The following is a 26,801-nucleotide window of genomic DNA, read 5'->3' on the forward strand; positions in this document are numbered from 1 at the left end:
GAGTGCTGAGATCCTCCTTAGGTACGATGAGACGGGCTGAGGGATTTGGAGAGCTGAACTTGGAAACTGGATTCCTCTGCTCTCAGCAGTGTCCCGTTTCCTTCTGGGGCAACAAACGAATGCTATCGTCCTCCACCTGAAAGAGGAGCCTCTTGCTCCTGGGGAACTGTCAGCCAGCAGCAACCAGAGGTCACAAAATGTCTTCCTGAAAAAGAAGAGGTGGTTTGGGGCAGGGAGGGTGTTTATGAGAAACTGAATAGATTTTTTTTACTGAGAGAATTCTGCCCTGTCTTCTTACTGCTTTACCTCCTTGAACAGGTCCTCTTACCCAGAGGAACAAAATGTCCAACAGCAGCTCCATCACCCAGTTCCTCCTCCTGGCATTCGCAGAAACACGGAAGCTGCAGCTTTTGCACTTCTGGCTCTTCCTGGGCATCTACCTGGCTGCGCTCCTGGGAAACGGCCTTATCGTCACCACTGTAGCCTGCGACCACCACCTCCACACCCCCATGTACTTACTCCTCCTCAATCTCTCCCTCCTCGATCTGGGCTCCATCTCCACGACTGTCCCCAAAGCCATGGCCAATTCCCTCTGGGACAGCAGGACCATTTCCTATGCAGGATGTGCTGCACAGGTCTTTTTCTTTTTCTTTTTGATGTCAGCAGAGTATTTTCTTCTCACAGTCATGGCCTACGACCGCTACGTTGCCATTTGCAAACCCCTGCATTACGGGACCCTCCTGAGCAGCAGAGCTTGTGTCCACACGGCAGCAGCTGCCTGGGGCAGTGGTTTCCTCTATGCTGTTCTGCACACTGCCAATACATTTTCACTACCCCTCTGCCAAGGCAATGTCGTGGACCAGTTCTTCTGTGAAATCCCCTACATCCTCAAGCTCTCCTGCTCAAACACCTACCTCAGGGAAGTTGGGCTTATTGTGGTTAGTGCCTGCTTAGCATTTGGGTGTTTTGTTTTCATCGTGGTGTCCTATGTGCAGATCTTCAGGGCTGTGCTGAGGATCCCTTCTGAGCAGGGAAGGCACAAAGCCTTTTCCATGTGCCTCCCTCACCTGACTGGGGTCTCCGTGTTTGTCAGCACTGCACTGTTTTCCTACCTGAAACCCCACTCCATCTCCTCCTCATCTCTGGACCTGGTGGTGGCAGTTCTGCACTCAGTGGTGCCTCCAGCAGTGAACCCCCTCACCTACAGCATGAGGAACCAGGAGCTCAAGGATGCCTTATGGAAACTGACCCAACAGATGCTGTTTCACTGACAACAACCTTCCTCCCCTCCTCTGCACATTTCCCAGGCTTTGTCTTAGGCCACAAAAGTGGTTTTTTCTCTTGTGAGAACCCTACTGATAAATAATTGCCTGGAGTTATACTCCTTGTCTTGAGGCTTCATCCTGTTGTGTCTGACCCTTGCACAACACTATGTCAACAACCTGTCCAATAGCAGCTCTTCAATAAAAGGGCATCTCCCGAGTGCAGTGCTTTTAGACTGGGCTTGTTCTCCAAAGTTGCTGCCAAGAAAACATCCAAGGAATTGATCTTTTAAAGTGTCTGTTCTCCTTGTGTTCTCCCTGTGTTGGGGGTTGAGCTCACAGCACCACTGGGTTCTATTGTACCAAAAGTTCTGGTTTTAAAGGCTCTCTTCTTGGGGTCCAACGGCAGTGAAGATGGTGCATGGGCTCCTCGTCAGCTCTTCAGGCTGCTTCACTTGTGACAGGACTGAAGGCATATACAGGTCTCTCTGGAAATGAATTTGGTGGGGCGAGGAGGGGATGGGAACTCACCATGCACCCTGGGCTGGGAGTGAATGAAGACTCAGAAGGTGAAACTCCCTCAAAGGTGAAGTCCCCCAGAACTAAAGCACTAAATTGAGATATCCACAATCAAGGGCTCTGAAGTGCCATGGGCGTCAGTGGGGACCCAGCAGGCAGAGGTAAGGGAGGCTGGAGAGATGTGGGAGCTGCCTGAGGAGGCCCACAGCTCTTGTGCTGCCCTGGGTAATGGGTCTGGTGGTGGCAGAAAAGAGGGCAAATGAAGTCGGGGTTGAGGATCAGCTACAATACAAATGCAGGAGAGCCTGAGAGCGACTGGCCTCTGTTTCCCTGTGCCATTATTGCAAGCACGGGGACTGATGGGAAGGCTGAGACCTCTTCTGCCCCCAGGAGCCTCTGTGTCCTTGAGACCACCTCAAATCCTGTGTTCAGTTTTGGGCCCCTCACTACAAGAAAGACATTGACGTGCTGGAGCGAGTCCAAAGGGCAACAAAGCTGGTGAAGGGTCTGGAGAACAAGTCTTATGAGGAGGAGATGGGGAACTTGAGCAGATGGGGTTGTTTAGTCTAGAGAAAAGGAGGCTGAGGGGAGACCTTATTGCTGTCTACAAGTACTTTAAAGGAGGTTGTAGCGAGGTGAGTGTTAGTCTCTTCTCCCAGGTAACAAGTGATACGACAAGAGGAAATGGCCTCAAGTTGCACCAGGGGATGCTTAGATTAGACTGGATATCAGGAAAAATTTCTTCACTGAAAGGGTTATCAAACATTGGAACACGCTGCCCAGGGAAGTGGTGGAGTCACTGTCCCCGGAGGGATTTAAAAGATGAGCAGATGTGGTGCTTAGGGACATGGTTTAGTGGTAGACTTGGTAGTGTTGGGTTAATGGTTGGCTTGATGAACTTAAAGGTCCCTTCCAACCAAAGCGATTCTGTGATTCTCTGATTCTATGTGATGGCTCTGCTCCTCCATTTCAATCATTGACACCCAGAAACCTCACCTCTGTTCCTCTCCTGTCCTCCCCAAACCTGACCAAGTGATGGGGAGAAAGGAAGCAGAAAGGCCCTAGGCCTCTGTGAACCAGCTGGGGTCTGGCACTTGGAGGGCCACAGAGTCATTCTGTTGTACACCCCATAAAGAATCAAGCTGGGAAGTGAGTCTGCATGTCTGAAAGAACAAGGTCCATGGACAGGCAAGGCTGTGTGTATGGCTGTGTCTGGAGACCAGTACACCTACAGCTCAGAGCAAGCTGGGGCTCCTGTCAGGCAGAGACATCCATGTTGATGTGCTTGGTCACAGAGGCCTTACTGCAAAAGGACTAATGGGTGGGTGCGTGGGCAGTGGTGGTTCTCCCTTATCGACAGTGCTGTCAGTCACGTCAGTGAATAATGCTTTGGTGGGGTTTCAGATCGGTAATAATTACAGAATAATAATATGATTATTACTATGGTAGTCAGAGGGTATGAGGGAAAGGAAGACTTTGGGAAGAGAGGATACTTTTTATTAGCAGTTAGATTTTTTACAAGACAGCATTTGTTGGTCACTGATGTGATGATCATGGAGGTGGTGGCTGAGATTGTGCAATGGAAATAGTTTTGTTCTGCCACTGAAGCCTGAATTGCCCTCTAACAGTCTTAGTTAGATTACTGAATCTGGAAGTATATAGTTTCTTTTCTCCAAACTGAAGATAATTCAGTTAGAGGAAGAGCCTGGTTGGAAGTTTGAGTAGTTTGGGGACATAGGCCAGTTGGGGGCTGCGGCCCTTGAGGGAGGGTGCTGTTTCTGTCCTGGTGCCCTTGACCTGGTGCTCACAGCTGGGAACAGGCTTTCCCAAATCCTGCTGGAAGGAGCCAGATGTGGCCATCCCCAGCACAGCCTCAGGGTCTGCTGCCAACTTGCCTTGAAATCAGCTCTTCCCAGCAGAACATTGCCCAGGAGTCCCTTTGAGTGTTGCTGTTCTCCTTCAGGAGGCATGGTACATACCAAGCACAGCAGAGCTGCGCCTGTGCCAGGAGACTTCAGGAACTGCTGGGGCTGATGGTGACAGTTCCCACCAGCTGTCCAGGTCAGAAAGATGCAGGTAAGATGCCACAGAGGGGACACCAACAGATTGTCACTTCTGTTGCAGGAAGAGGATTTAGAGAGCAGAAGTGAGTCAGGATGAAAGGGCCCATGCAATCCAAAAGTGCATCAGACAGCAGGTGCAGTCATGACAAGAGCAGGAGAAGAGAAAGAGATGCAGGTGGCGTGGCTGAGGCAATGCTTTCAGGGTAGAATCTTCCACACAACCACAGAGACAGACAGAGGGATTGGGAGGTCATGGAGTGGGTGAGAAAGGAGCCTTGGAGCGAGGAGAGCATGGGGAGATGGGGGTAGACATAGAGATGGAGGTGAAGAAGCCAGGGTGTTGGCAGTGAAGAATCTGCTGCTGTGCAGGTGCATATGATGTCACTAGTAGCCAAGTAGCTGATAGGCCAAGAGCATGAACCTGGCTTCTTCATATGCTTATGCCATGACATGTGCCTGAGTAGGTGATAGGGCAGCAGTAGGCTGCTTGCTTGTGCAGCTGCTTGTGATGCCACTTGCAGCTGAGTGGCTGTTAGGGCAGGAGCACGCAGCTGGCCTGTGTAGGCGTGATGTCACATGTAAATGAGTAGATGATTGGGCTGGAGCAGGAACTTTCTGTGTGCAGCTGCTTCTGGTGCCACAGGTGCCTGCGTAGGAGACGGGGCAGGGGCAGGCCCATGGCTTGTGACAGTGCTTTTGAGGTTGTTGTTGTCTGAGTATCTGGTTGTGCATGAAAGGACAGCTGGCTTGTGCAGGTGCTGGTATTGTCATTTTCCCCTGCATATGTGATAGGGCAGAAGCTGGCCCAGGGCTTGTGCAGGTGCTTGTGATGTCACATGATGCCAAGGAGATGTTAGTTTAGGATCAGGCTCCTGCCCTGTGCAGCTGCTTCTGTTGTCACTGATGGCTGAGTAGTTGCTAGGGCAAGAGTCTGCAGCTGGGTTCATAGAATCATAGAATTGTTTTGGTTGGAAAGGACCTTTGAGATCATCGAGTCCAACCGTTAACCTAACACTACCAAGGCTTGTGCATGTGCTTGTGATGTCATCTCTGTTTGAGTACTTCCAGGGCAGAAGCAAGCTCCTGGCTTGTGCAGCTGCTTGTGATGTCACAGGTGGATGAGTGGGTGAAAGGGTAGAAGGAGGCCCTTGGCTTGTTCATGTGCTTGTGATGTCACATGTGCCTGAGTAGGTGCTAGGGCTGGAGCAGGGAACCTTCTATGCGCAGCTGCTTCTGGTGTCGCAAGAGCCTGAGTAGTTGGTAGGGCAGGAGCCAGGTCCTGGCTTGTGCAGGTGCCTGTGATGTCATAGGTGGCTGAGTAGGTGATAGGGCAGGAGCAGGAACCTTCTTGCGCAGCTGCTTCTGGTGTCGCAATTGCCTGAGTAGTTGCGCTGTGATGTCATAGGTGGCTGAGTAGGTGATAGGGCAGGAGCAGGAACCTTCTTGCGCAGCTGCTTCTGGTGTCGCAATTGCCTGAGTAGTTGGCAGGGCAGGAGCCATGTCCTGGCTTGTGCAGGTGCCTGTGATGTCATAGGTGGCTGAGTAGGTGATAGGGCAGGAGCAGGACCTGGCTTGTAGAGCTGCTTCTGATGTCAGCGGTGTCTAAGTAGCTTTTTGGGTCTGAATGGACACCTGGCTGGTGCAGCTGCTTGTGATGTCAGTGGTGGCTCTGTAGCTATTAGGGCAGGAGCACGCAGCTGGCTTCTGCAGCTTCTTGTGATGCCACAGAATCACAGAATGGTTAGGGTAGGAAGGGACCTCTGGAGATCATCTAATCCAACCCCCTGCCAAAGCAGGTTTACCCAGAGCACGTTGCACAGGGGCGCGTCCAGGCAGGTTTTGAATATCTCCGGAGAAGGAGACTCCACAGCCTCCCTGGGCAGCCTGTGCCAGGGCTCTGGCACCCTCAAAGTAAGGAAGCTTTTTCTCATATTTAGATGGAACTTCCCATGTTTCAGTTTGTGCCCGTTGCCCCTTGTCCTGTCCCTGAGCACCACTGAGAAGAGTCTGGCCCCATTCTCTTGATTCCTGCCCCTAAGGTATTTGCAAGTATTGATGAGATCCCCCCTCAGTCTTCTCCAGGCTAAACAGACCCAGGTCCCTCAGCCTGTCCTCATAAGAGATACTCCAGTTCTCTGATCGTCTTTGTAGCCCTCCGCTGGACTTTCTCCAGTACTTCCTTGTCTTTCTTGAACTGGGGGGCCCAGAACTGGACACAGTACTCCAGGTGTGGCCTCACTAGGGCAGTGTAGAGGGGGAAGAGAACCTCCCTTGACCAGCTGGCCACACTCTTCCTAATGCACCCCAGGACACCATTGGCCTTCCTGGCCACAAGGGCACATTGCTGGCTCATGGGGAACTTCTTGTCCACCAGAACTCCCAGGTCCTTCTCCACAGAGCTGCTTTCCAGCAGGTCAACTTCCAACGTGTACTGATGTATGGGGTTACTCCTCTCTAGATGCAGGACACTACACTTGCCGTTGTTGAACTTCACGAGGTTCCTCTCCACCCAACTCTCCAGCCTGTCCAGGTCTCCCTGAATGGCAGCACAGCCTTTTGGTGCATCGGCCACTCCTCCCAGTTTTGTGTCATTAGCAAACTTGCTGAGGGTACACTCTGTCCCTGTGTCCAGATCACTGATGAATAAGTTAAACAAGACTGGACCCAGTACTGACCTCTGGGGAACACCACTAGCCACAGGCCTCCAACTAGACTCAGCACTGCTGATCACAACCCTCTGAGCTCTGCCATTCAGTCAGTTCTCAATCCACCTCACTGTCCGCTCAACTAACCCACACTTCCTGAGCTTACCTATGAGGATGTTATGGGAGATAGATAGTACCAAAAGCCTTGCTGAAGTCAAAGTAGACAACATCCACTGCTCTCTCCTCATCTACCCAGCTAGTCATGCCACCACAGAAGGCCATCAGATTGGTCAAGCAGATTTCCCCTTGGTGAATCCATGTTGACTACTCCTGATAATATAATTATTTAATATATATAAAGTATATATAATATATGAAATATTTAATATAATGATGTACTGCTGGTAATATAATATAATATAATATAATATAATATAATATAATATATAATATAAATCTCAGAGTCACCCATATTAGCCTGCCCCTTAATTCTTACCCATAACTCTTGACTCGTTCTTTGAGTTCCCCTCGGCAGAGTTCAATACATTCTAGTTGCTCTCTCACACAAAGGGCAACTCCACCTCCTCGCCTTGCTGGCCTGTCCTTCCTAAAAAGTACGTACCCATCCATGACAGCATTCCAGGCATGCAAGCTATCCCACCACGTCTCTGCAATTGTAATGACATCATGGCCCTGTGACCGCACACAGCTCTCTGATTCTTCCCGTTTATTCTCCATGCTGCGTATGTTGGTGTACAGGCATTTCAGAGAGGTAATTGAGCGTGCAGGTTTCCCAGGAGGGGTGCAAGAGGATCCACCATAGCCATACACACCCTTGAGGTGGTAGGCCTTCTGGTTCTCATCTTGGGAGCCAGCCAAGGAACATTTGTTGCTGCTCTGATTGGCCTGGCACATCCCCCAGTTGGATGTAATGGTGTGAGCGTTGCCACCTTGGACCCTACCCCTCCAAGTCCTTCAGTTTAAAGCCTGCCTCACCAAGTTGGCCAGCCTGCTGCCAAAGATTCCCTTGCCTCTTCTAGACAGGTGGATTCCATCCCTCCCTAACAGGTTACAGTCATCAAAGAATGTCCCATTGTCATCCCCTGCACCTGCCTACAGGCACTGCCCCACGCACAAACCCACACTGACACCCCTGGTGAGGCAGCAGGAGGGCAGTGCTGGGGGCTGGAGGGGAGAAGGAGGAGGGGGTCCTAGGGCTGCCGGGGCATCTTACAGCCCCTGCTCAGGAAGAAGGTATCTCTGCGTCTGTGACAAGAGTGATCGGGGCCTGTGAGGGCCCAAGGCAGCAGGAGCAGCCCATGGAGACTGGGGTCCTGGCAGAGCATGAGGAGAGAGAATCCCAGCCCCGTGTGTCCCAGAAAGTGAGGCCTGTGCCAGGGCAGTGGGGGGCAGAGCTGCCTCCTAATCATTGTGGGACGTAATGCGTGGGCCATGTTCCCTCCTGTGGCATGCTGGGGTGTTCAGGCCACTGCAGGCACCTCAGGACTCACTTCTGTGGGGCCGCAGCCCAGGGCTTACCCTGACATGGCAACTCTGTCATGGCCTCTGCAGTGTGGGACCAGTGCAGCCCAGGCAGAGCCTGGGGGAAAGAGCAGCTGGGAAACCCTGGGGTGAGAAGATGGGTGCTCCCACTGGGGTGCATCACAGGACTTATCAGAGAGCCATCTTTGTCAGTAGGAACGTTCCCAAGGGATCATGGGCTCTTGCAGCCACAAAACCTGAACCCAAGCCTGCTATTCCCAAGACGTGCCCCTTCCCCACTGCCATGTCTTTGTGCTCTGCTCCTCCAGATCAGCCTCAGGGAGACGTCCTGACACATGGGAGGCAAGCACCAGCTCCTGGTCAAAGCTCTCAGAGACTTTTAATAAGAACAAATATGGATGCACAGCATAAAAATGGGAATAGAAATAGAGGAAACTCCAGGCAGTTTCTGCTGCTCCTGGGTCAAGGTAGACGGTTCCCTGGTGCTCATGGTTCTCCCAGTTGCACAGACCTCTCCTCCCTCTTGGCAGCACCCAACTGCACAGCAGGGATGGGCTCTCCTGGCCTGGGGCTCAGGGACTGTTGTGCCTCGAGCTCCGGTGTCACAGCCTTTGTGTCCTCACGGGGATGTGCCAGAGACACCTCTTCAGCATCATCATAGCCCATGCTCCCCGGGGACAGGGACGAGGTGTCTCCTTCAGCTCCAGGGATCCTGGCACTTCTCTGTGAGCGCAGGCTGCCCCCTGCCAGCAGCAAGGCAGGACATTGCAGTTCAGCCCTTGGGGTCTGTACATCACCTTCCTCCCTGTTCCTCACCACTCCTGAGACATTCAGCTCCTTCTCCCACCCCCAGTCCCTCCAAGGAAAACTCCCGGGGCAGGTTCCCCCTTCCCAGGAGGTTTGGGTGTCAGTACAGTAGCGACTTGGGTGGCACCAGGGATGGCACCCCAGGAACCAGCAGCACTAAATTTCCCTCTCACCTCCGGGTGCATCCCTGGGCCCTGCTCCCTCCTCTGGCTCCCTGGGCATGTCCCAAGCTCCCTGCCCAGGGACAGCATCCTCCCTTGGGTCAGAAACCTCCCTGGCATCATCATAGCCATCTGCTGGGTCACCTCCGGGCAGGACAAGAACACCTGAAAGCAGAGGGGAGCTGGTGATGTGTCTCCAAAGGTGACACTCAGTGATACCTCTGTCCATCACGTGTCTGCAGGGAGATCAGCCCCTTCCTGCCTCTGTTACCTGGTGCCAATCCCAGACCATCCTCCTCCTTGTTGACCCCAGGGTAGGGCTGCAGCTGGGCCAGGGACTCCTCTGAATAGGAGCCTGGAGAGATGCACAGTGGGTGTTATGGAGTGAGCCCCACTGACCTGGCTCATGGTCAGCACTGCTGGGGAAGGGGCACCCACAGAGCCAGGGCTGCATGGGGAGGAGGGCTGGGAATTCACCCTGTTGCCCTGGAACAAATCCTGTCTCAATGGTGCTCCCAGACCTGCCCTAGGACGGCCCCTTCCCTCACTCCTCAGGTGTCACATGGGGTGCAGGGGCAGGCAGAGAGGGGCTGTCCAGCTGGGATGGGCAAAGCTGGTTGGGAGGAAGCTCCTCTCCCAGACCCAGGACCTGGATGCTCTCCCTACAGACCACATGGTGCTGGCACTGCAGGGACCATGGGCTGGTGGACTTCAGGGGACCAGCCCTGGGTTGGGGCCAGGGGTAAGGGTCCTGCAGATGTGCCTCCATGGAGGACCTACACCCACCTGAGCGACCAAACCTCGCCTGCTTCTCCCACGCTGGGCTGTAACCGATCTCCTCGTACACGGCCTCAGGGAAGGGCTCCTGAGCTCTCCTGGAGCCTGAGGACAGAGGCAGGGCTGGCACAGGCACAGGCAGAGGGGCGATGGGACCCCACTGTGCTCCCCCAAACCTGCCCCTTGAGCCAGCCCAGGACTGGTCCGACATCAAAGCCCCACTGCACCATCTGGACATGGCTGCCACATCCCCAGTGAGGGCAACATCATTGTGGAGATTATCTGGGGCAGCGTCACCCTCGCATCATCCCTTTGGAGACAGCGCTCATGCTCCTCTGGCCCCTGGGTTGTGTTCCCATTGCCTGACCCTGGAGCAGCTCCCATGTTTCCTCTCCACCTGGAGCTTTCCCTGATCTGTCCCACAGGTCTATAGCAGGGCTCCTGTCCTGCTGGGTGTGGGCAGGGCTGGGCAGAGGAGACAGCTGGGGGCCTGACTCCACGGAGATGGACCCTGCTGCCCTGTGCTGCTCCTATCATTTTCCTTGCCCCAGAGCCCCCTCCAGAACAACCCAGAGCACTGCCAGCCTTGGCCATCTCCCCTCTCACTTGCCCCGCTCTGCCATTTCTCTCCTCACCCCATTGCTAACTCCCCCCATCCCTGGGCTCTCTCCACCCCTTGCTGCTGGTGCCCCACGGCCAGGCAGTCAATGGGGTGGTGAATGGGACAGATGGCAGCACACAGGCTCAACCCCCCAGCTCTGCCTGTGCCCCTCACTGACACCCTGCAGCACCCCACAGCCCTTCCAGGACGTATCTCCCCCTGGGACCCTTGTGGAAAGACTCACCTCTGCGCCCAGCCCTGGCGCTTAGTATTTGCCCAACCAGAAAGGCCAGGAGCAGGCAGAGAAGGGCCCCCAGGATGATGCAGATGATGACGGGCAGCGAGACTCTCCCACTGCTGGTCAGATGACCCTGGGTGGGATCTGCATGGGCAAGAACACAGAAGACGCAGCACCAGGCCTGGGAGAGGTGGGGCAGCACCAGGCCTGACCCCCATCACATAAGGCAGCAGGGGATGGGGCGCCCCAGAGGTGAGTGATGGCGAAGCTTCCACCCTGCTGAGTAAATTACAACCATCCCCCACCACGCCAGTGCCTTCTGCTGGGAGTTTCACACCTCAGTAAGAAGCCCCTTCCATCCAGCTGTGGGTCACAGCCTGGCCCCAGGGAAACCCAGCCCCAGGGGGAGGACAAGTTACCTGCTTGGGGTGGGGATGCTGCAGTCCTGGGTGCAGCTGCAGAGGAGGAAAAGGAGAGCTGGGCTGAGAGGGGGGGTGTGTGGGTACTGGGGAGCCTCCTCCCCAACACACCGTGTGTGTGTCTCTAGATATAGACACATCCCACCCAAATTGCCCCTCCTGCAGTGCTAGAAAGGGAGGCCAGGACAGGGACCAGGGTCTCTGCTCTGGGCAGCAGGCAGGATGGCACAGGCAGCCCGGGGGATAGGACTGCCTGTCCCATGGGATATCCCCTACGGGCAGTGGCCGGAGGACATCTAGTTCCACTGAGGCTGCCCCCAATTTAGCTCCAGGCTCCTGCACTCCGCAGGAACGTTCTTCCTCTCGGAAGGTCAGGGGCCATGCCAGGACCAAGTGGGCAAAAGGCCTTCCCCAGCTCCCTGCCAATACCCGAGCAGGGGTCCCAGACCTGCCACTCACCTGAGCAGCGCACGGCAGCATCTTCCTTATGCCGGCAAGCACCGCTGTCCCCGGGCCGGGCCCAGCAGTCCTGCAGGGACAGCTCCGTCCCCTGGCACTCCACCTGTTCCAGCCAGATGGGGCCCGTCCCCATCCCAAATGCAGCCTCATGCAGGGCAGACACTGCAGGGCCACAGCCCAGCTGCCTGCACGCCACCTCAGCATCCTGCATGTCCCAGGAGTCATCGCACACCGTCCCCCAGGAGCCACGGTGCCAGACCTCCACTCTGCCCAAGCACCCGTCCTCGCCTCCCACGGCACGAATCTTCTCCCTGTCTGGAGAAGGCAAAGGGCTCCCATGGCACCGGGACAGCAGGCAGAGCCCTGCCAGACAAGGAGGGCACACAGAGGAGCAGCTCCCTACCTGTGCAGTTCGCGGAGTTGGGGCACGGGGTCAGTGGGGCCGGGGGCATTTCTGGGCGTTCCCCTGAAGAAGGAAACACTGTGGTGAAGGGGCTGGTTCAGGGGATTGTACAGAAGAGAGTGGGGCTGAGATCTGCTCACACCTCCCTGTGCCACCTCGCTCACAGCAGCAGCTGAAGCCCAGTCATGCAGGGGACATGCGCAGGACAGTGGGGGAGTCTGACTGCTCAGCCCCAAAGGGTCCCCGGTTCACAGAGCTGCAGGAGGGTGTCCCTAGAGGGGCCCTGGCTGCTCTCTTCTAAGACTTTGCCTGGAGACACTTCTGCCTTCCCCAGGCACTGCTGGGAGCCCAGATTGCAAGTGCAGGTGCATGAGAGCTGCGGTCCCATGGGTGCCACCAGCAGCAGGGTCTGGCACGTCAAGTACAAGCCCCTCCAGGCCCTGTCTCTGCGTTTGGCCATGCCTAGCAGAGAGCAGGAGCTGGGGTGACGCTAGTGCCCAGAGGCTCATAGTTACCATTGCAGGTGATGTGGGTCTCGTCTCGCAGGTCATCACATGACTGCGGGTCCCAGGGAGCGGAGCCACATTGCCAGAAGGAGCTGGTTCCCTCCCCACACTCCACGCGATCCAGCCAGGCGGGGCCAGATATCCTGCCATAGGGCAGGCGTGTTTCCAGGGATCCTCTGTCCCCGCAGCCCAGCTCCTTGCATGCCAGCGACACCACGTCGAGGGTCATCGAGTTGGAGCAAATGCTCCCCCACGTCCCGTTGTAGAAAACCTGCAGGCGCCCGGAGCAGTTCTTGCTGTTCTCCAGCCTCAGGGCCACGAACTCTGGGAGGAAAGGCACCAAGGGGGAACAGGCTGGTGTGGGGCTGTGGGAGTCAGGACATCTCTGCACCGCCCAGGCCCTCAGCCAGGCAGGGGCAGGGCCAGCACGTCCCCCTTGCACCCCGGGGGCAGACAGAAGCCCTGATGGACACACACCCCTGCTCTCCCCGCTAACCCTTGGGGATGGCTGAGCTCCCCAGGGACCCCCACTGGGACTGAGGGCACCCGTGTATGGGTGTCCATAGGACGGGCTCAGGCAGGGGCTCAGAGGCAGCCAGGGACAGCCTTGGCCGTGCCCGGCTCTCCTTGCATCCTGGCCTCCCCAGGCCTCAGGATCCCTCCACAGCTCCCAGCACAGACCTGAGCAGATGACTCCCACGTCCTCTTTGTGCCTGCAGTCGTGCTGCCCCCAGGGCCCGGCAGGGCAGTCCCAGAGAGCAGCTTCAGCCCCAGAGCAGTTCACACCATCCAGCCAGATCTGCCCAGAGCCTTCCCCGAACCGAGTGGAGCTGGCCACCTCCACTGCCCCTCCACAGCCCAGCTGGTGGCAAACGACAGCAGCATCAGACAGGTCCCAGCCATCGTCACAGACAGTCCCCCATCTGCCCTGGTAGTAGATCTCCACTCTCCCGGCGCAGCGCCCGGTCCCGTTCACCAGCCGGACCCGCCGGCTGCCTGTAGTGGGTAGAAACCCCAGGTGCTGTCAGGGGCTGGCTGCCCACCCACCCCACCACATGGGGGGCCCACGCAGCGCCACTCACCCCTGCAAATGACACCCACGTCCTCTGCAACCCCTGCCGCCAGTGCACTCTCGGGCAGGGAGGTATTGCAGAGGGTCAGGTTGGCCTCGTGCCCTGCACACCGGACCCCTCGCAGCCCCACGGGGCCCGTCCCTCGCTCAGGCTTTGGGGGGTTGTAGGCTGTCTCTGCCTCTCCGCACCGCAGCTGCCGACACACCACGCTGGCCTCCTGCACGTCCCACTGGTCATCCAGGACTCTGCCCCACATCCCGTGCTGGAAGATCTCCACTCGTCCATCGCACCGGCTCCCTCCACCCACCAGCCGCAGGGATGCAAAGGCAGCTGAGCCTGGGGAGAGCAGAGATGCCACAGCCATCGGTGGCACCAGGGAGCACAGCACCCTTCAGGGAGCAGGGCGAGGGGGCATTTTCTGACCAAACAGGACAAGATTGAGCTTTGTGCTGGTGGGAAGGGATGGCAAAGCCTGGGCCCTCTCTGCAGCTCCCACCCAGGTCTGCTGCTGCTGGGGGCACCCAGGCAGCTCCTGTCTGGGTGGTGGAATGAGGCTCTGCAGGGCTCTCTGTGGGGATGGGATGTATTTGTCTGCAGCCGGAGGGATGGAGCAGAACCCTGCAGCCCTGTCCTGGGCTCGTCCCACAGTATGAGAACAGAGGAGCCCAGGCCTGGTGGTGGCACCAGGGCCTAAGCCACTGCCCTGGGGGCAGATGCTTGCTTCTGCTCAGTCCTCAACTCTCCCAAAGCAGAGTGGTCAGTCCGAGCAGACAAAGCCCTCCAGATGGCTCCTGGGGAAGCCAGGGTTTCTACATGGAAAATTTAACCTGGTACTGCCATGGGACCCCTGCTATGGGTGGCCATGTCACCCACCAAGGGCATTTGCAGCATCTTTCTGCCACTCACCTGAGCAAATGACAGCAGCATTGTTCCCATGGGGGCATGGTGAGACCCCCAGGGTGATCACTGGGCACTGTCCCAGGTGGGCTTCAGTCCCATCACAGTGGAACAAGTATCTCCAGACAGGGCCGGTCTCTCTCCCAAAATGCTCTCCTCCAGGAATGGACTCAGCAAACCCGCAGTTGAGTTGACGACAGAGAACGTGGGCATCGGAGAGATCCCAGTGGGAGGCACAGAGGGTCCCCCAGGTCCCCAGCACCTGGACCTCCACCCTCCCTGCACATGCCGTGGTGCCGTTCACCAGCCTGAACCCTGTGTACTCTGGGGACAGAGGAGGAGGAGAGAGGGTGGATTGGTGCTCTCGTACCCTCAGTAGCTGGCAGAGAGGCCAGAGGGACAGCATGCCTTTCTTCTCCTTCTGCTCTATTTTCATGCTGCAGACCACCCATCACCCCTGCTGTCCTCACGTCCAGACCTGCACAGTCCTGGCTCTGTTCCCCAACCCCCAGCACAGCCCCAGTGTTCAGCACCCCTCCCCGCGTCCTTACGTGTGCAGGTGACAACAGCGCTGTTCGCGTGGGTGCAGGGCTGGTCCCTGGGGGAACCCCTGAGGAAGAAGGCAAGGGCGGATTCATTCCCCACACACTGCAGCTCTCCATCCCAGGTGGGACCAACCCCTTCTCCAAAGCGAGATCCTCCAGCCACAGGCAGGGCCACACCACACTGCAACTCCCTGCAGAGCACGTCAGCTGCTTTGGGACCAAAGTGGGAGTCACAGACAGTTTTCCACTGGTCCCCATCATGGATCTCCACATGTCCTGAGCAGCGGCTCTTCCCTTCCACCAGCCGGACAAATCCTGGAAAAAAGAAAACAACTGAGAGCCCTCTGGCAGTTACATGCCCACGTCCCACATCACCTCCAAGCAAGCTGTGATCACATCCCAGAGGAAGCTGTTGGGGGACTGTTGGTGGCACAAACACATCCAGGCCCTCCAGCACCCCTTCTCTACACCATCACAGCACTCAAGGGTATCTGTCGATCGCAGACCCACAGCAGACCATGTTGACCCCTTTGGGACCAAAGTGTGAGTCACAGACGGTTTTCCAAGGGTCCCCATCATGGATCTCTATACGTCCTTAGCTGGGGCTATTCCCTCTGACCAGTCAGACAGTTCCTGGAGCAAACAAGTACCCTGAGAGTTCCCACAACCCTCTGGCAGTCCCCTGACCACATCCCATCTGCTCTCCAAGGTGGTCAAAGGCAAAAAGCCCCATGACCACCCCAGCTGCTCTCAGTGGATGCTGATGGCACAAACATCAGGGCCCCCCCAGCTGCTCCTCAGCAATCAGCACAGCACTTGTGGGCTTGCTTCTCTCCCAAGCCCACAGCCACAGGAATCTCTCAGGCAAACTGCTGCTGTCCCAGAGACCTTGAGCTACCTGGCACTGGTCCCTGGGCACTGCAGCACCCACAGCACTTGGGGTCCAGGGAAATGGGCCCAGGTGCTGTTGGCTGCTGCAGCCTGCTCTGCCCCACTGAGCTCAGGGCCAGGCATGAGGAACCCCTTGGTGCCACCAGAAACACAGCCCGTTCCCAGGGGCTCTTGGGCTGTTGGGGTGCTGCTGGTAGATGGGACTTGTCACAGGGCAAATGTACGGTGAGGCTGTACCTGTGGTCAGTGTCTGTGCCTGCCCCCGCCTCCAGCACCAGCCCAGGAAAGAGGTCCTCAGCTATGAGCAGAGTGCCCTGCTGGGCACGCATGTCCCTGGCCAACAGCTGGGCAGAGGGCAGGAGAGTGGACAGAAGAGCAACCCTGGGCTTACCCGAGCTCCCAGTGCCAGGGCAGGCACCGAGGAGAGCCAGTAAGTGCTGACAAATCCAAAAGTGCAATGCAGCCAGAGGCTGTGACAGACACGAGAGGCTGGGCAGTGGGTCAGCACTCCTGGATGGGGCCTTGTCACCGTGGGACAGGCTCTCGTGGGGTGACCCCAGGAGAGGAATGAGGTGCTACGTGCCACCCTGTTCCTCTGCCCAAGCCCAGCGCTCCTCCTCTCCAAGCAATATCTTTGCTCCAGCCAAGGGACTGCCAGGAGACACAACCCAAAACTCCTCATCCATCTCACACCCTTCCCTGAGGCTGTGGGTGGCTGCATGAGTCACTCTTGGCACCTCTGGCATGGGGGGACCTGGTCCTCAGTGCTGCCAGACAGGTCCTTGGTGAAAGGGAGGAGAAAGATGGGAAGCAACAGACACGCCAGGGCAGGGCAGAGGGATTCATCTGAGCCACCTCAGGGGCCAGGCAGGGAATGGGCACCCTGGGGCAGGTTCCCACTGGCCTTTCCCCAGGGACCGAGGACATCAGCAATGACAGTCCCAGTTCAGCAGTTCGACCAGCCACAGCAAGCCCTGCTATGGTGTTAGCTTGTTGCTCCCTGAGGACACAGCCAGGTCCCTTCCCCTGTCCCAGCCCCAAAGGTGGGGAACAGGCTGTCCCCTTACCTGAACACATCACTCCAGCATCCTGACTGTGAGCACAGTTATGTTCACCCCATCCTCTGTGTGTGCAGTCAGACAGGGCAGACTCGGTGCCATTACAGCCAACATCATCCATCCAAATGGGGCCAGATCCTGCCCCAAAGTGTCCATACTGAGGAGCTCCAACAGCAGAACCACAGTCCAGCTGCTTACAAACCACTGCCGCATCGTTCATGTCCCAGTAGTCACCGCACACGGTCCCCCACTGGCCCTGTTGTTTCACCTCCACTCTCCCAGCACAGCGCCTGCCGCCATCCGCCAGCCTCAGCTCCACAGCCCCTTCAAACACTGACACAGGACCAGTCAGGAGAGTGCCGAGCCCCAGCAACGTGGGTCTGGGGGAACCCCGACCCTGGTGGAGTCAGAGGTGCCAGGGTAGAAGCCCACTCCCTGCCACTCCCAGGCTGTCCCCAGGGCACTGCAGGGGTCCCTTCTATCCCCATGGGCTGCGCAAGGCTAGAGGTGCCCAGCTCCAGTGCTGATGGGTCATTTGTGTCTCCACAGACTTTCACATCTTCTTTGACCCCAACAGCCCCCTGCCCCTGGCCCATGCCCACCCAGGGCACCCACTCCTCCCCAGCCAGCACCCTGAGAAGAGACTCCACCCCACCAGGGCTCCTCTCAGCACACACTGCTGCTCCGCCCCAGGGCCCCCAGGCCCCCCGGACCACAGCCTGCCCTGGGCACCTCCCAGCTCATCCTCCACCCTCAGGCCCTTCTGTATCCCCTTTGGAGCAACAGGATGATCCCAGTGAGCCCTCCCAACCCATGTCCCCTCCTTGTCCTTGGGCATCAGCCCAGCCCTGCCCTTGCCTAGGACCCACCAGGAAGGTCACCTCTCTGACAGCCTGTGGCAAGAGATACCCCAGTTCCCTCGACTCCATAGGTACAACCTGCCCTGACCCACCCCATCCAGGCTAGGGCTCACCCCAGTGTTCAACACCCCTCCCTGAGTCCTTACGTGTGCAGGTGACAACAGCGCTGTTCGCGTGGGTGCAGGGCTGGTCCCTGGGGGAACCCCTGGGGCAGGAGGCGAGGACAGATTCATTCCCCACACACTGCAGCTCTCCATCCCAGGTGGGATCAACCCCTTCTCCAAAGCGAGATCCTTCAGCCACAGGCAGGGCCATACCACACTGCAACTCCCTGCAGAGCACGTCAGCTGCTTTGGGACCAAAGTGGGAGTCACAGACAGTTTCCCACCGGTCCCCATCATGGATCTCCACACGTCCTGAGCAGCGGCTCTTCCCTTCCACCAGCCGGACAAATCCTGGAAAAAAAACAAAACAACTGGTAGATCCGAGAGCCCTCTGGCAGTTACACGCCCACGTCCCACAACACCTCCAAGCAAGCTGTGACCAAACTGCCCATTGTACATCACAGAGAAAGCTGTTGGGGGATCATTGGTGACACAAACACATCCAGGCCCCCCCTGCACACTTCAACCAGCATCACCGGGCCCTGTTCTGGCATCCGCTTGTTGCTCCCTGAGGGCACATCCAAGGTCCCTTCCCCTGTCCCACCACAAAGGTGGGGAACAGGCTGTCCCCTTACCTGAACACATCACTCCAGCGTCCCAACTGTGAACACAGTCATGCTCACCCCATCCTCTGTGTATGCAGTCAGACAGGGCAGACTCGGTGCCATTACAGCCAACATCATCCATCCAAATGGGGCCAGATCCTGCCCCAAAGTGTCCGTACTGAGGAGCTCCAACAGCAGAACCACAGTCCAGCTGCTTACAAACCACTGCCGCATCGTTCATGCTCCAGTAGTGACCGCACACGGTCCCCCACTGGCCCCCGTGTTTCACCTCCACTCTCCCAGCACAGCGCCTGCCGCCATCCGCCAGCCTCAGCTCCACAGCCCCTTCGAACACCAATATGGGATAGGTCAGGAGAGAGCTGAGCCCCGGCACTGCAGATCTAGGGGAACCCCTACCCAGGTGGAAACAGAGGTACCAGGGTGGGAACACTCTCCCCTCCAGGCTGTCCCCAAGGAAATGCAGGGGTCCCTTCTACCCCCAAGGGCTGCACAAGGCTGGGGGTGCCCGTTCCAGGAAGGATATCTCTCTACTGTAGATGCCCCAGTCCCCTTCTCTCTGTGAGGTACAAACTGCCCTCATGGGGTCAGGGCTCCCCTGGAACAAGGGGGCAGTGAGCAGCACACAAACCCTCCAGGGTAGCCCAGAGGCTGGCAGTGCCCTGGGGATCTCTGGCTGTTGCCATCACCAGCTAGGCCACCACCGGCTCCAGAGGCACCGTGCTGGGGAACAGAGGGTCCCAGAAGGCTACCCCAGGACATGGTGTCTATGAAACCAGCCAGGCACAGGCTGCCCTAAACACTGGAGCCCTGGAAAAGGAGAGGCTCTCTCCCACCCAGATGGGCACAGGGAAAGGCACAAGGTCCATGGACTTGAGCACCTTCTACCCCTCATCTCAGTAGCACCTGCAAAGAAACCCCATTCCTAGATGGATCCCGATGACCACACTGCTACCCACTGGCCCTGGGCTGTGGGACAAGGGAGTCGGCACTTACCCCTGCACAGCTGTACCCAGAGGAGCAGCCACAGCATCTGAGGGGACAGGAGTCCCTCTGTGCCCATCCTGAGCCTCCTGCCCTGCCAGAACATCCCTGCTGCGTCACACTCCCTGCCACCGCTCCTGGGGACTTACAGGGACATTGACAACAGGAGGGCAATATATCTCTGTAGATGCCAGCCCAGCTACAGGAGGAGCCAATTGAAGCAGCAGCACCTTTTTAGACATTATCGGGAGCTATCTCCCCTCTGACGCAGCCCAGCCCTCCAATGAACTTCTCCAGAGCCATTCATGACCATATATGATGGATGGCTCCGCTGCGAGTGTCGCAGTTGCTATGGTGGGGGCCATCACAGGACAGGGCTGGTTGTGGGGGCAAATGGGTCTTTCACCCCTAGAACACCGCTGTGTGGACCAGGAGCACTGAGCATCTCCTATGTTGGGCACATCCAAGAGCCCAAGGCGAGAGTGTCCAGCCATCCCCGTGCCATGGGACTCACAGGGCTGGGACTGCATCAGGGGCTGTGTCAGGAAGGGAAGGAAACAGCCCCTGCCCCTGCTACAGACCCTGCTGTGCTGGGAGCAGCAGCTGAGAAAAGGCCTTAGCCCAGGCCAGAGCCCCATCCCTGGAGCACTTGCTCACCCTTCCCTCCCTGGAGAGCCCCACAGTGGGCCCCTCACAGAAGCCAGAGCTGGGCCATGTCCCTGCCCTGGCAGCAGACATGCAGCCCAGAGGCTCAGACATATCCCTGACTGTCAGCGTGTCACTGAGGGCCGTTATTCCCCATGGGTGAATCGGGAGCTGCAGCCTGCAGGTGCACAAACCACAGCCCACGTGGCCTCGCAGCGCTCCCCCTGCAGTGCCCGGGCAGGAAGTCTGTGGTTTCCTCCTGGCACCGTGCCCAGGCACATCCCTTTGGTGTCCCTGAGCCACCTCCACCCCGGCTGCTCCAGCCAGGGCTGCAGGGGCTGCTCCTTCAGCCCTCACAGACACAGGGCCATGCAGCTCCTGTCCCTCATCATGCCCTTGTGACAGCACACAGCCGCTCTGCACCGAGCCCCACAGCCATGGGGTGCCATCAGTGATGTGACACCTCATACCCTCCTACTGTCACCGCTGTGTGTTCATGGGTTGTACTGATGGTGACCTCACATCCCTCCTACTGCCACTGCTCTGTGCTCATGGGTTACACTGTCACACATGTGTGCAGTGTATGGACTTCTGCTGACGATGGTTCTTCCAAAAAGCCGTATTTGGTCATGGTCTAAATATTGTTTTGGTGACATCAGGAGCATCTACACAAGCTATGGGCCAGCTTCTGGCCTATCAGCTACTCAGGTACCAGCAACATCACAAGCTCATACACAGCCATGTGCGTGCTCCTGGCCTATTAGCCACAGGTGATGTCATAGCATCTACATTTGATACTGGCCTGCTCCATTGCTGGCTATTCGGACACCAATGACCTCAAAATCACCTACACAAACTATGGGCCTGCTCCTGCCCTATCAGCTCCTCAGGCAGCAGTGACATTATAAGCACCTACACATGCCATGGGCCTACTCCAGGCCTATGAGCTACTCAGGTGTGAGTGACCTCATAAGGACAGACATGAGCCATGGGCCTGCTCCTGCCTTATCAGCTGCTCACGCACCAGTGACCTCACAAGAGCATATCCACCCATTTGGCGTATACTGACTGTTGAGGTACTCAGCCTCCAGTGACCTCACAAGCACCTATAAGGGCCATGCACCTGGTCCTGGCCTATCAGCTATCCAGCCAAGAGTGACATCACAACTACATATCCAAACCATGTGTCTCCCTCTTGCCTATCAGCTACTCAGCCACCAGTCACCTGACCACCACATATCCACCTACTTGCTATCTGCTCACCTATGAGATACAAAGGCACAACTGACCTCACGAGCTCTGGCACAAGCCATGTGCGTGCTCTTGGCCTATCAGCTACTCAGGTATCAGTAATCTCACAACCATTTACACAAGTCATGTGCCAGCTCCCAGCCTATGATCTACTCAGGCACCAGGGATCTTGCAGGCACATACCAACCTATTTGCTATGTGCTCGTGTGGTGGGGTGACCCCATGTGGCGGTCCCCACCCAATCACTTGCTCACTCCCCACCAGTGGGATGGCAGAGGAAACTGGAAGGATGAAAGCAAGAAAAAAAATCTCATGGATGGAGATAAAGACCATTTAATAAATGGATTACTACTTCTACTTTGAAGAACACCCTCCACTCCCCCAGTTTTATGGCTGACCATGACATCATGTGGTGTGGAATATTCCTTTCGTCACTTGGGGTCAGTTGTCCTGGCTTTGTCCTCTCCTCTTGCCACTCCCAGCCTCCTTGCTGTCGGGGCAGAGTGAGAAACAGAGGCGGTCTTGACACTGTGCAAGCACTGTTCAGCAATAGCTTGAATGTCTGCATGTTATCAAAGCTGTTTTGGCCACCAAGGAAAGCACAGCACCATAGGGGCTGCTAACAAGAAAATTATCTCCATCCCAGCCAGACCCAGTACAATCTCCACCCCTTATTCCATACCGTGTGCATCCTGCTCAGCTCGTACACTGTTCAATACATTTACATGAACCACCACCCCCTTCCCCATGCTTTGACATGACATGCACACAGCATACTGGGTTTGGCTGGTGTGGCTCAGGTGCACCTGGACAAGTGCCAGCACACTCCTGACTTCTCCCCTCACTCGGTCAGCCAGAGCTTTTTGAAACATTCCAACAGGTTATGAACCTAAGGACAAGGAAACCTATACAGCACCAGCCTGCACCCCACACTGGTCTTACAGGTAGCTGTGAGATCCCCCACAACCATGGGGAAAGAGAGTTCCCCACCACCAACCTACCTCTCTGTTTGGCACCTTGAAATCCAGTTTGCAGTTCATGGGCTCACGGGATAGTTCTTCTAGTTCACATGGTCTTTTCTGAGATCCTCTTTGGGTCTCTTCCATATTGTCCCCATGCACATATTCTTCTGATGTTGGCATTTTTGCCTGGTTTTGCACGTTTGCAGGCGGCGTTGCCTCTGTCTCGCAGTAGCAAGAAAAGCTCAGCATCTGCCCCAGTAACTCTGCACGGCCATCCTGCTGGGCTGGGCTGGGATGTGGGAGCCTCCGAGGTTCACAGCATTGGGCTCTTCTTTGTACGTTAACAGGATTTGCACCAGGGGTCCCTTGGTGGCCCTCTGGGAGGGAGCCATAGACCTCGTGCATGTTCCAGCTTCTCTGTGTCCTCCCCACCCTCTTGAAGTTGAAAGTGGGGAACTTGACCCATCCTTGTACTTTTCTTTCTATTCACATTTAGACTCTAATTGGTCATTCCATTAGCTCTTATTAAAGAAGACTTTATCAATGTTATACCTATGTTATAATGGCTATTATAGTTAATTTCTCTGGCTTTATATATGTTTATATGTATAAAAACACATAAATATAAATGTATACACATGTATTTGTGTATAGAGAGGTATATCTATTTAAAATACTGTATCTATTAAGAAATAAAAATATATTTATACATATTTGTACACTCACTTTTATATCTCTCTCTCAAAACATATATATTGTAATACAAAATACATCCTTTGCTGATGTGCTTCTGGGTGCACTGGGAGGGGAGGCTCCTTTTGCCAGCCAGTCATAAGATTTCCTGAGAACACGTTTGATGCTGCCAAGCAGTGGCCATCAGCCAATCACAGAGCAGTATGGGGTTTAGGAACATGGTGGCTCACTCCCATAAAATGGCGGCACTCATTCACAACACGGCAGCCCCCACAAAGGGCAGCCAAAACAAAACGGCAGCCCCTGGGTATGTAGGGAAGGGCCTGATACACTTCTGGGTAAACCAGAAGGCATGGCTGCTCCCTCCAGCCAATCACAACAAAGCACATGCCCAGTAGAGGGCAGCGACTTCCAGGGCCAGTGGCCCCTTGGGCAGTTGGGATGGGGCGGGACTTCTGCTGGCAGCTGGTGGGCAGGGCACTGCCCATGCCTTACCTCCAGTGTGGGGGTGCGCGTGCTCCTGGGCTGTTCCGGGGCCATGAACTAAATAAGCACAAGGCAGGCACGTGGGGACGTAAAAATTCATCTTTTGAAGCTCTGTCACATAACGGGTCACTGTGGTGCCGGAGCTTCAGTGCTTGTGCCTGATGTAAGAACTTTTCCCACCTCCATCAGCTTCAAGTCTGCACAACCCTTCTCAAAAAAACACCACGGGACCCTCCTGGGTCTCGTGTCAAAATCTGCACCATTGTGCTGAGGATCCCCTCTGAGCAGGGACAGCACAAAGTCTTTTCCACGTGCCCCCGTCACCTGGCCGTGGTCTCCTTGTTTATCACCACCTGAAGCCCCCCTCCATCTCCTCCCCATCCCTGGATCTGGTGGTGGCAGTGCTGTACCCAGTGGTGCCTCCAGCAGTGAACCCCCTCATCTACAGCATGAGGAACCAGGAGCTCAAGGATGGGATTAGGAAAGGGATTAGATGGAAGTTTTTCAATAGTGATCCACTCCCCATCTCTCGCCACGAATGACCCCCAGGATCTCCCATCCAAAACTGGTGCTTTGGTCTATCACCATTATTGTTACTACCAGCATTAACTTTATCACTATTGTTACTTGAGGTTATGATGTTCCCAGAGAGATGTTTTAGTTTTTCTCACTTCTCCAAAGGCAGAACATGCTCTGTCTCACCTGGAGCCAGTGTAAGAGCATGTCTAACACTGGGCTGGAGCTGACTCCCCTGTAGCATCTCTGTAACAAAACAGGATCTGGGGAGATGAGCACCTGGGGGTGCTGATCGACAGCCGGCTAAACATGAGCCAGCAGTGTGCCCAGGTGGCCAAGAAGGCCAATGGCATCCTGGCCTCTATTACGAATAGTGTAGCCAGCCGGTCTAGGGAAGTGATCGTCCCTCTGTACTTGGCACTGGTGAGGCTGCACCTTGAGTATTGTGTCCAGTTGTGGGCCCCGCATTTCAAGAAAGATGTTGAGGTGTTGTAGCGAGTGCAGAGGAGGGCGACCAAGCTGGTGAAGGGTCTGGAGGGTCTGACCTATGAGGAATGGCTGAGGGAGCTGGGGGTGTTTAGCCTGGAGAAGAGAAGGCTCAGAGGTGACCTTAGTGCAGTCTACAACTACCTGAAGGGAGGTTTTAGCGGGGTGGGAGTTGACCTCTTCAAGCAAGTGCCATCCGGGTAGACGTGGCCTCCCTGCCCGAGTGCCGTCCGGGTAGATGTGTTCGTCTGGAATGAAATGGGAGGCACTGGGACAGTCCTGGGAGACCGTTTATGTGCTTATTGTAGGTACAGAGCGGTACTGGGATATACTGGGATAGACTGGGATAGACTGGGAGAGTACTGGGATATACTGGGAGGCACTGCGCTGCCTATAGCATCCTCTGTCTATGTTTTGTAGGTTCAGTGGGCTACTGGGATATACTGGGAGACACTGGGAGTGTCTTGGGAGACCCTTTATCTGCTGCTTGTAGCTATGGGGTGGTACTGGGATATACTGGGAGGCACTGGGAGTGTCTTGGGAGACCCTTTATCTGCTGCTTGTAGCTATAGGGTGGTACTGGGATATACAGGGATTTACTGGGAGAACTTCTGTCTACTTCTTGCAGTTATTGGGGGGAACTGGGATATACTGGAAAGGTACTGGGGGAGCTCCTATGAGGTTGTTGCAGCTATTGAGGACACTGGGACATACTGGGAGGCACTGGGAGTGTCTTGGGAGACCCTTTATCTGTTTCTTGTAGCTATGGGGCAACGCTGGGGTATACTGGGATATACTGGGAGGCTACTGGTATATACTGGGAGGATACTGGGGGAGCTCCTATGAGCTTGTTGTAGCTATTGAGGACACTGGGACATACTGGGAGGCACTGGGAGGGTCTTGGAAGACCCTTTATCTGTTTATTGTAGCTATGGGGCAATGCTGGGGTGTACTGGGATATACTGGGAGGATACTGGGGGAGCTCCTATGAGCTTATTGCAGCTATTGAGGGCACTGGGAGATGCTGGGAGGCACTGGGAGGGTCCTGGGAGACCCTTCACCTGGTTGTTGTAGGTATGGGGCGGTACTGGGATATACTGGGAAGGTACTGGGATATACTGGAAGGGTACTGGGGGAGCTCCTATGAACTTATTGCAGCTATTGAGGGCACTGGGACATACTGGGAGACCTTTAAACTACATCTATAGGCACGGGGAGGGTGGGAACTGGGGGACTGGTAGGTCTTGGGCTATACTGGGAGGAACTGGGAGGCACTGGGAGCTCCTCTCTGTCCCCTGCAGCTGGACCCCGAGAAGCCCTACAGCTACGTGCCCCCCCTCCGTGCCCCCCATCGCCCCCTCCACGCCCGAGCGTGTGCCCTGCGCCGCCGCCATGGGCCCTCGTGCGAGGGGGGAGGGGTGGGAGTGCAACGACCCTTGTGTGAGGGGGAGGAAGGACCCTCATGCGAGGGGGAGGAGGAGAAGGAAGGACCCTTGTGTGACGACCTGGAGCCGCAAGACCCCGGCACGGAGACCTCCTCGTGAGAGGGGGTGGAAGGACCCTCGTGCGATGACCTGCAGCGGCTCAAGCTCTTGGGCTGAGGAACCCATGCGAGGACCCTCGTGGGCGTGCAAGGACCCTCGTGCAAGGCTGTGAGCATGCAAGGACCCTCGTGCGAGGACCCTTGTGAGTGTGCAAGGACCCTCGTGGGCATGCAAGGACCCTCGTGCGAGGAACCTCATGGGTATGCAAGGACCTTCGTGCGAGCCTGTGGGCGTGCAAGGACCCTTCTGGGCATCCAAGGACCCTCGTGCAAGGCTGTGGGTGTGCAATGATCCACCCTCGTGTGAGACCATGGGTGTCCAAGGACACTTGTGAGCGTCCAAGGACCCTCATGTGAAACCGTGGGCATGCAAGGACCCTCGGGGGTGTCCAAGGACCCTCGTGAGAGGCCGTGGGCGTGCAAGGACCCTTGTGGGTGTGCAAGGACTGTCGTGAGAGGCTGTGGGCGTGCAAGGGCCAACCATGGAGATTCTGACGTCAGCCTCCGCCCCAACATCCCATTATTCTTACACTTAGAGTTAGGGTTCAGAGAAACACAAAGCCTTCAGGTCCAGGGACACTGGGGCTGGAAAAGGCATGCCAAGTTGAGCACAGCACTGCACCAACATTGCTCCCACCACACTATACTTATCTGGGCCAAACAAGGAGATTGTGACGTCACTCTCCACACAAACATGCCATTGCTCTTAGGGTTAGGGTTGGGGTTCAGAAACCCACAAAGCCTACTGCTCCAGGGACACTAGGGCTGGAAAAAGCATGCCATGTTGAGCATGGCACTGCACCAACATTGCTCCCTTCACA

The 26,801-nt window shown here is 56.3% G+C and overlaps 2 protein-coding genes across 2 annotated transcripts; one reads left to right on the forward strand and one right to left on the reverse strand.

Moving 5' to 3' along the window:
- The first annotated feature begins 341 nt into the window (after positions 1-341).
- Positions 342-23,977, forward strand: LOC137677079 (olfactory receptor 14A16-like). The gene is made up of 2 exons (XM_068424262.1): positions 342-1,110; positions 23,787-23,977. The coding sequence occupies exons 1-2, from the start codon at positions 342-344 to the stop codon at positions 23,975-23,977; spliced, it is 960 nt and encodes a 319-aa protein (XP_068280363.1).
- LOC137677081 (scavenger receptor cysteine-rich type 1 protein M130-like) lies at positions 8,479-20,674 on the reverse strand. Its single transcript, XM_068424263.1, has 17 exons — positions 20,604-20,674; positions 18,427-18,809; positions 17,834-18,142; positions 16,837-17,160; positions 14,885-15,193; positions 14,343-14,657; positions 13,446-13,772; positions 13,045-13,359; positions 12,373-12,687; positions 11,858-11,920; positions 11,455-11,769; positions 10,996-11,031; positions 10,583-10,720; positions 9,747-9,842; positions 9,232-9,315; positions 8,973-9,125; positions 8,479-8,735 (listed from the first exon to the last, which is right to left on the reverse strand). The coding sequence occupies exons 1-17, from the start codon at positions 20,672-20,674 to the stop codon at positions 8,479-8,481; spliced, it is 3,810 nt and encodes a 1,269-aa protein (XP_068280364.1).
- Positions 23,978-26,801: the final 2,824 nt, after the last annotated feature.

The sequence above is a fragment of the Nyctibius grandis genome (genome assembly GCF_013368605.1).
Source record: "Nyctibius grandis isolate bNycGra1 chromosome 34 unlocalized genomic scaffold, bNycGra1.pri SUPER_34_unloc_4, whole genome shotgun sequence".
Taxonomy (NCBI): domain Eukaryota; kingdom Metazoa; phylum Chordata; class Aves; order Nyctibiiformes; family Nyctibiidae; genus Nyctibius; species Nyctibius grandis.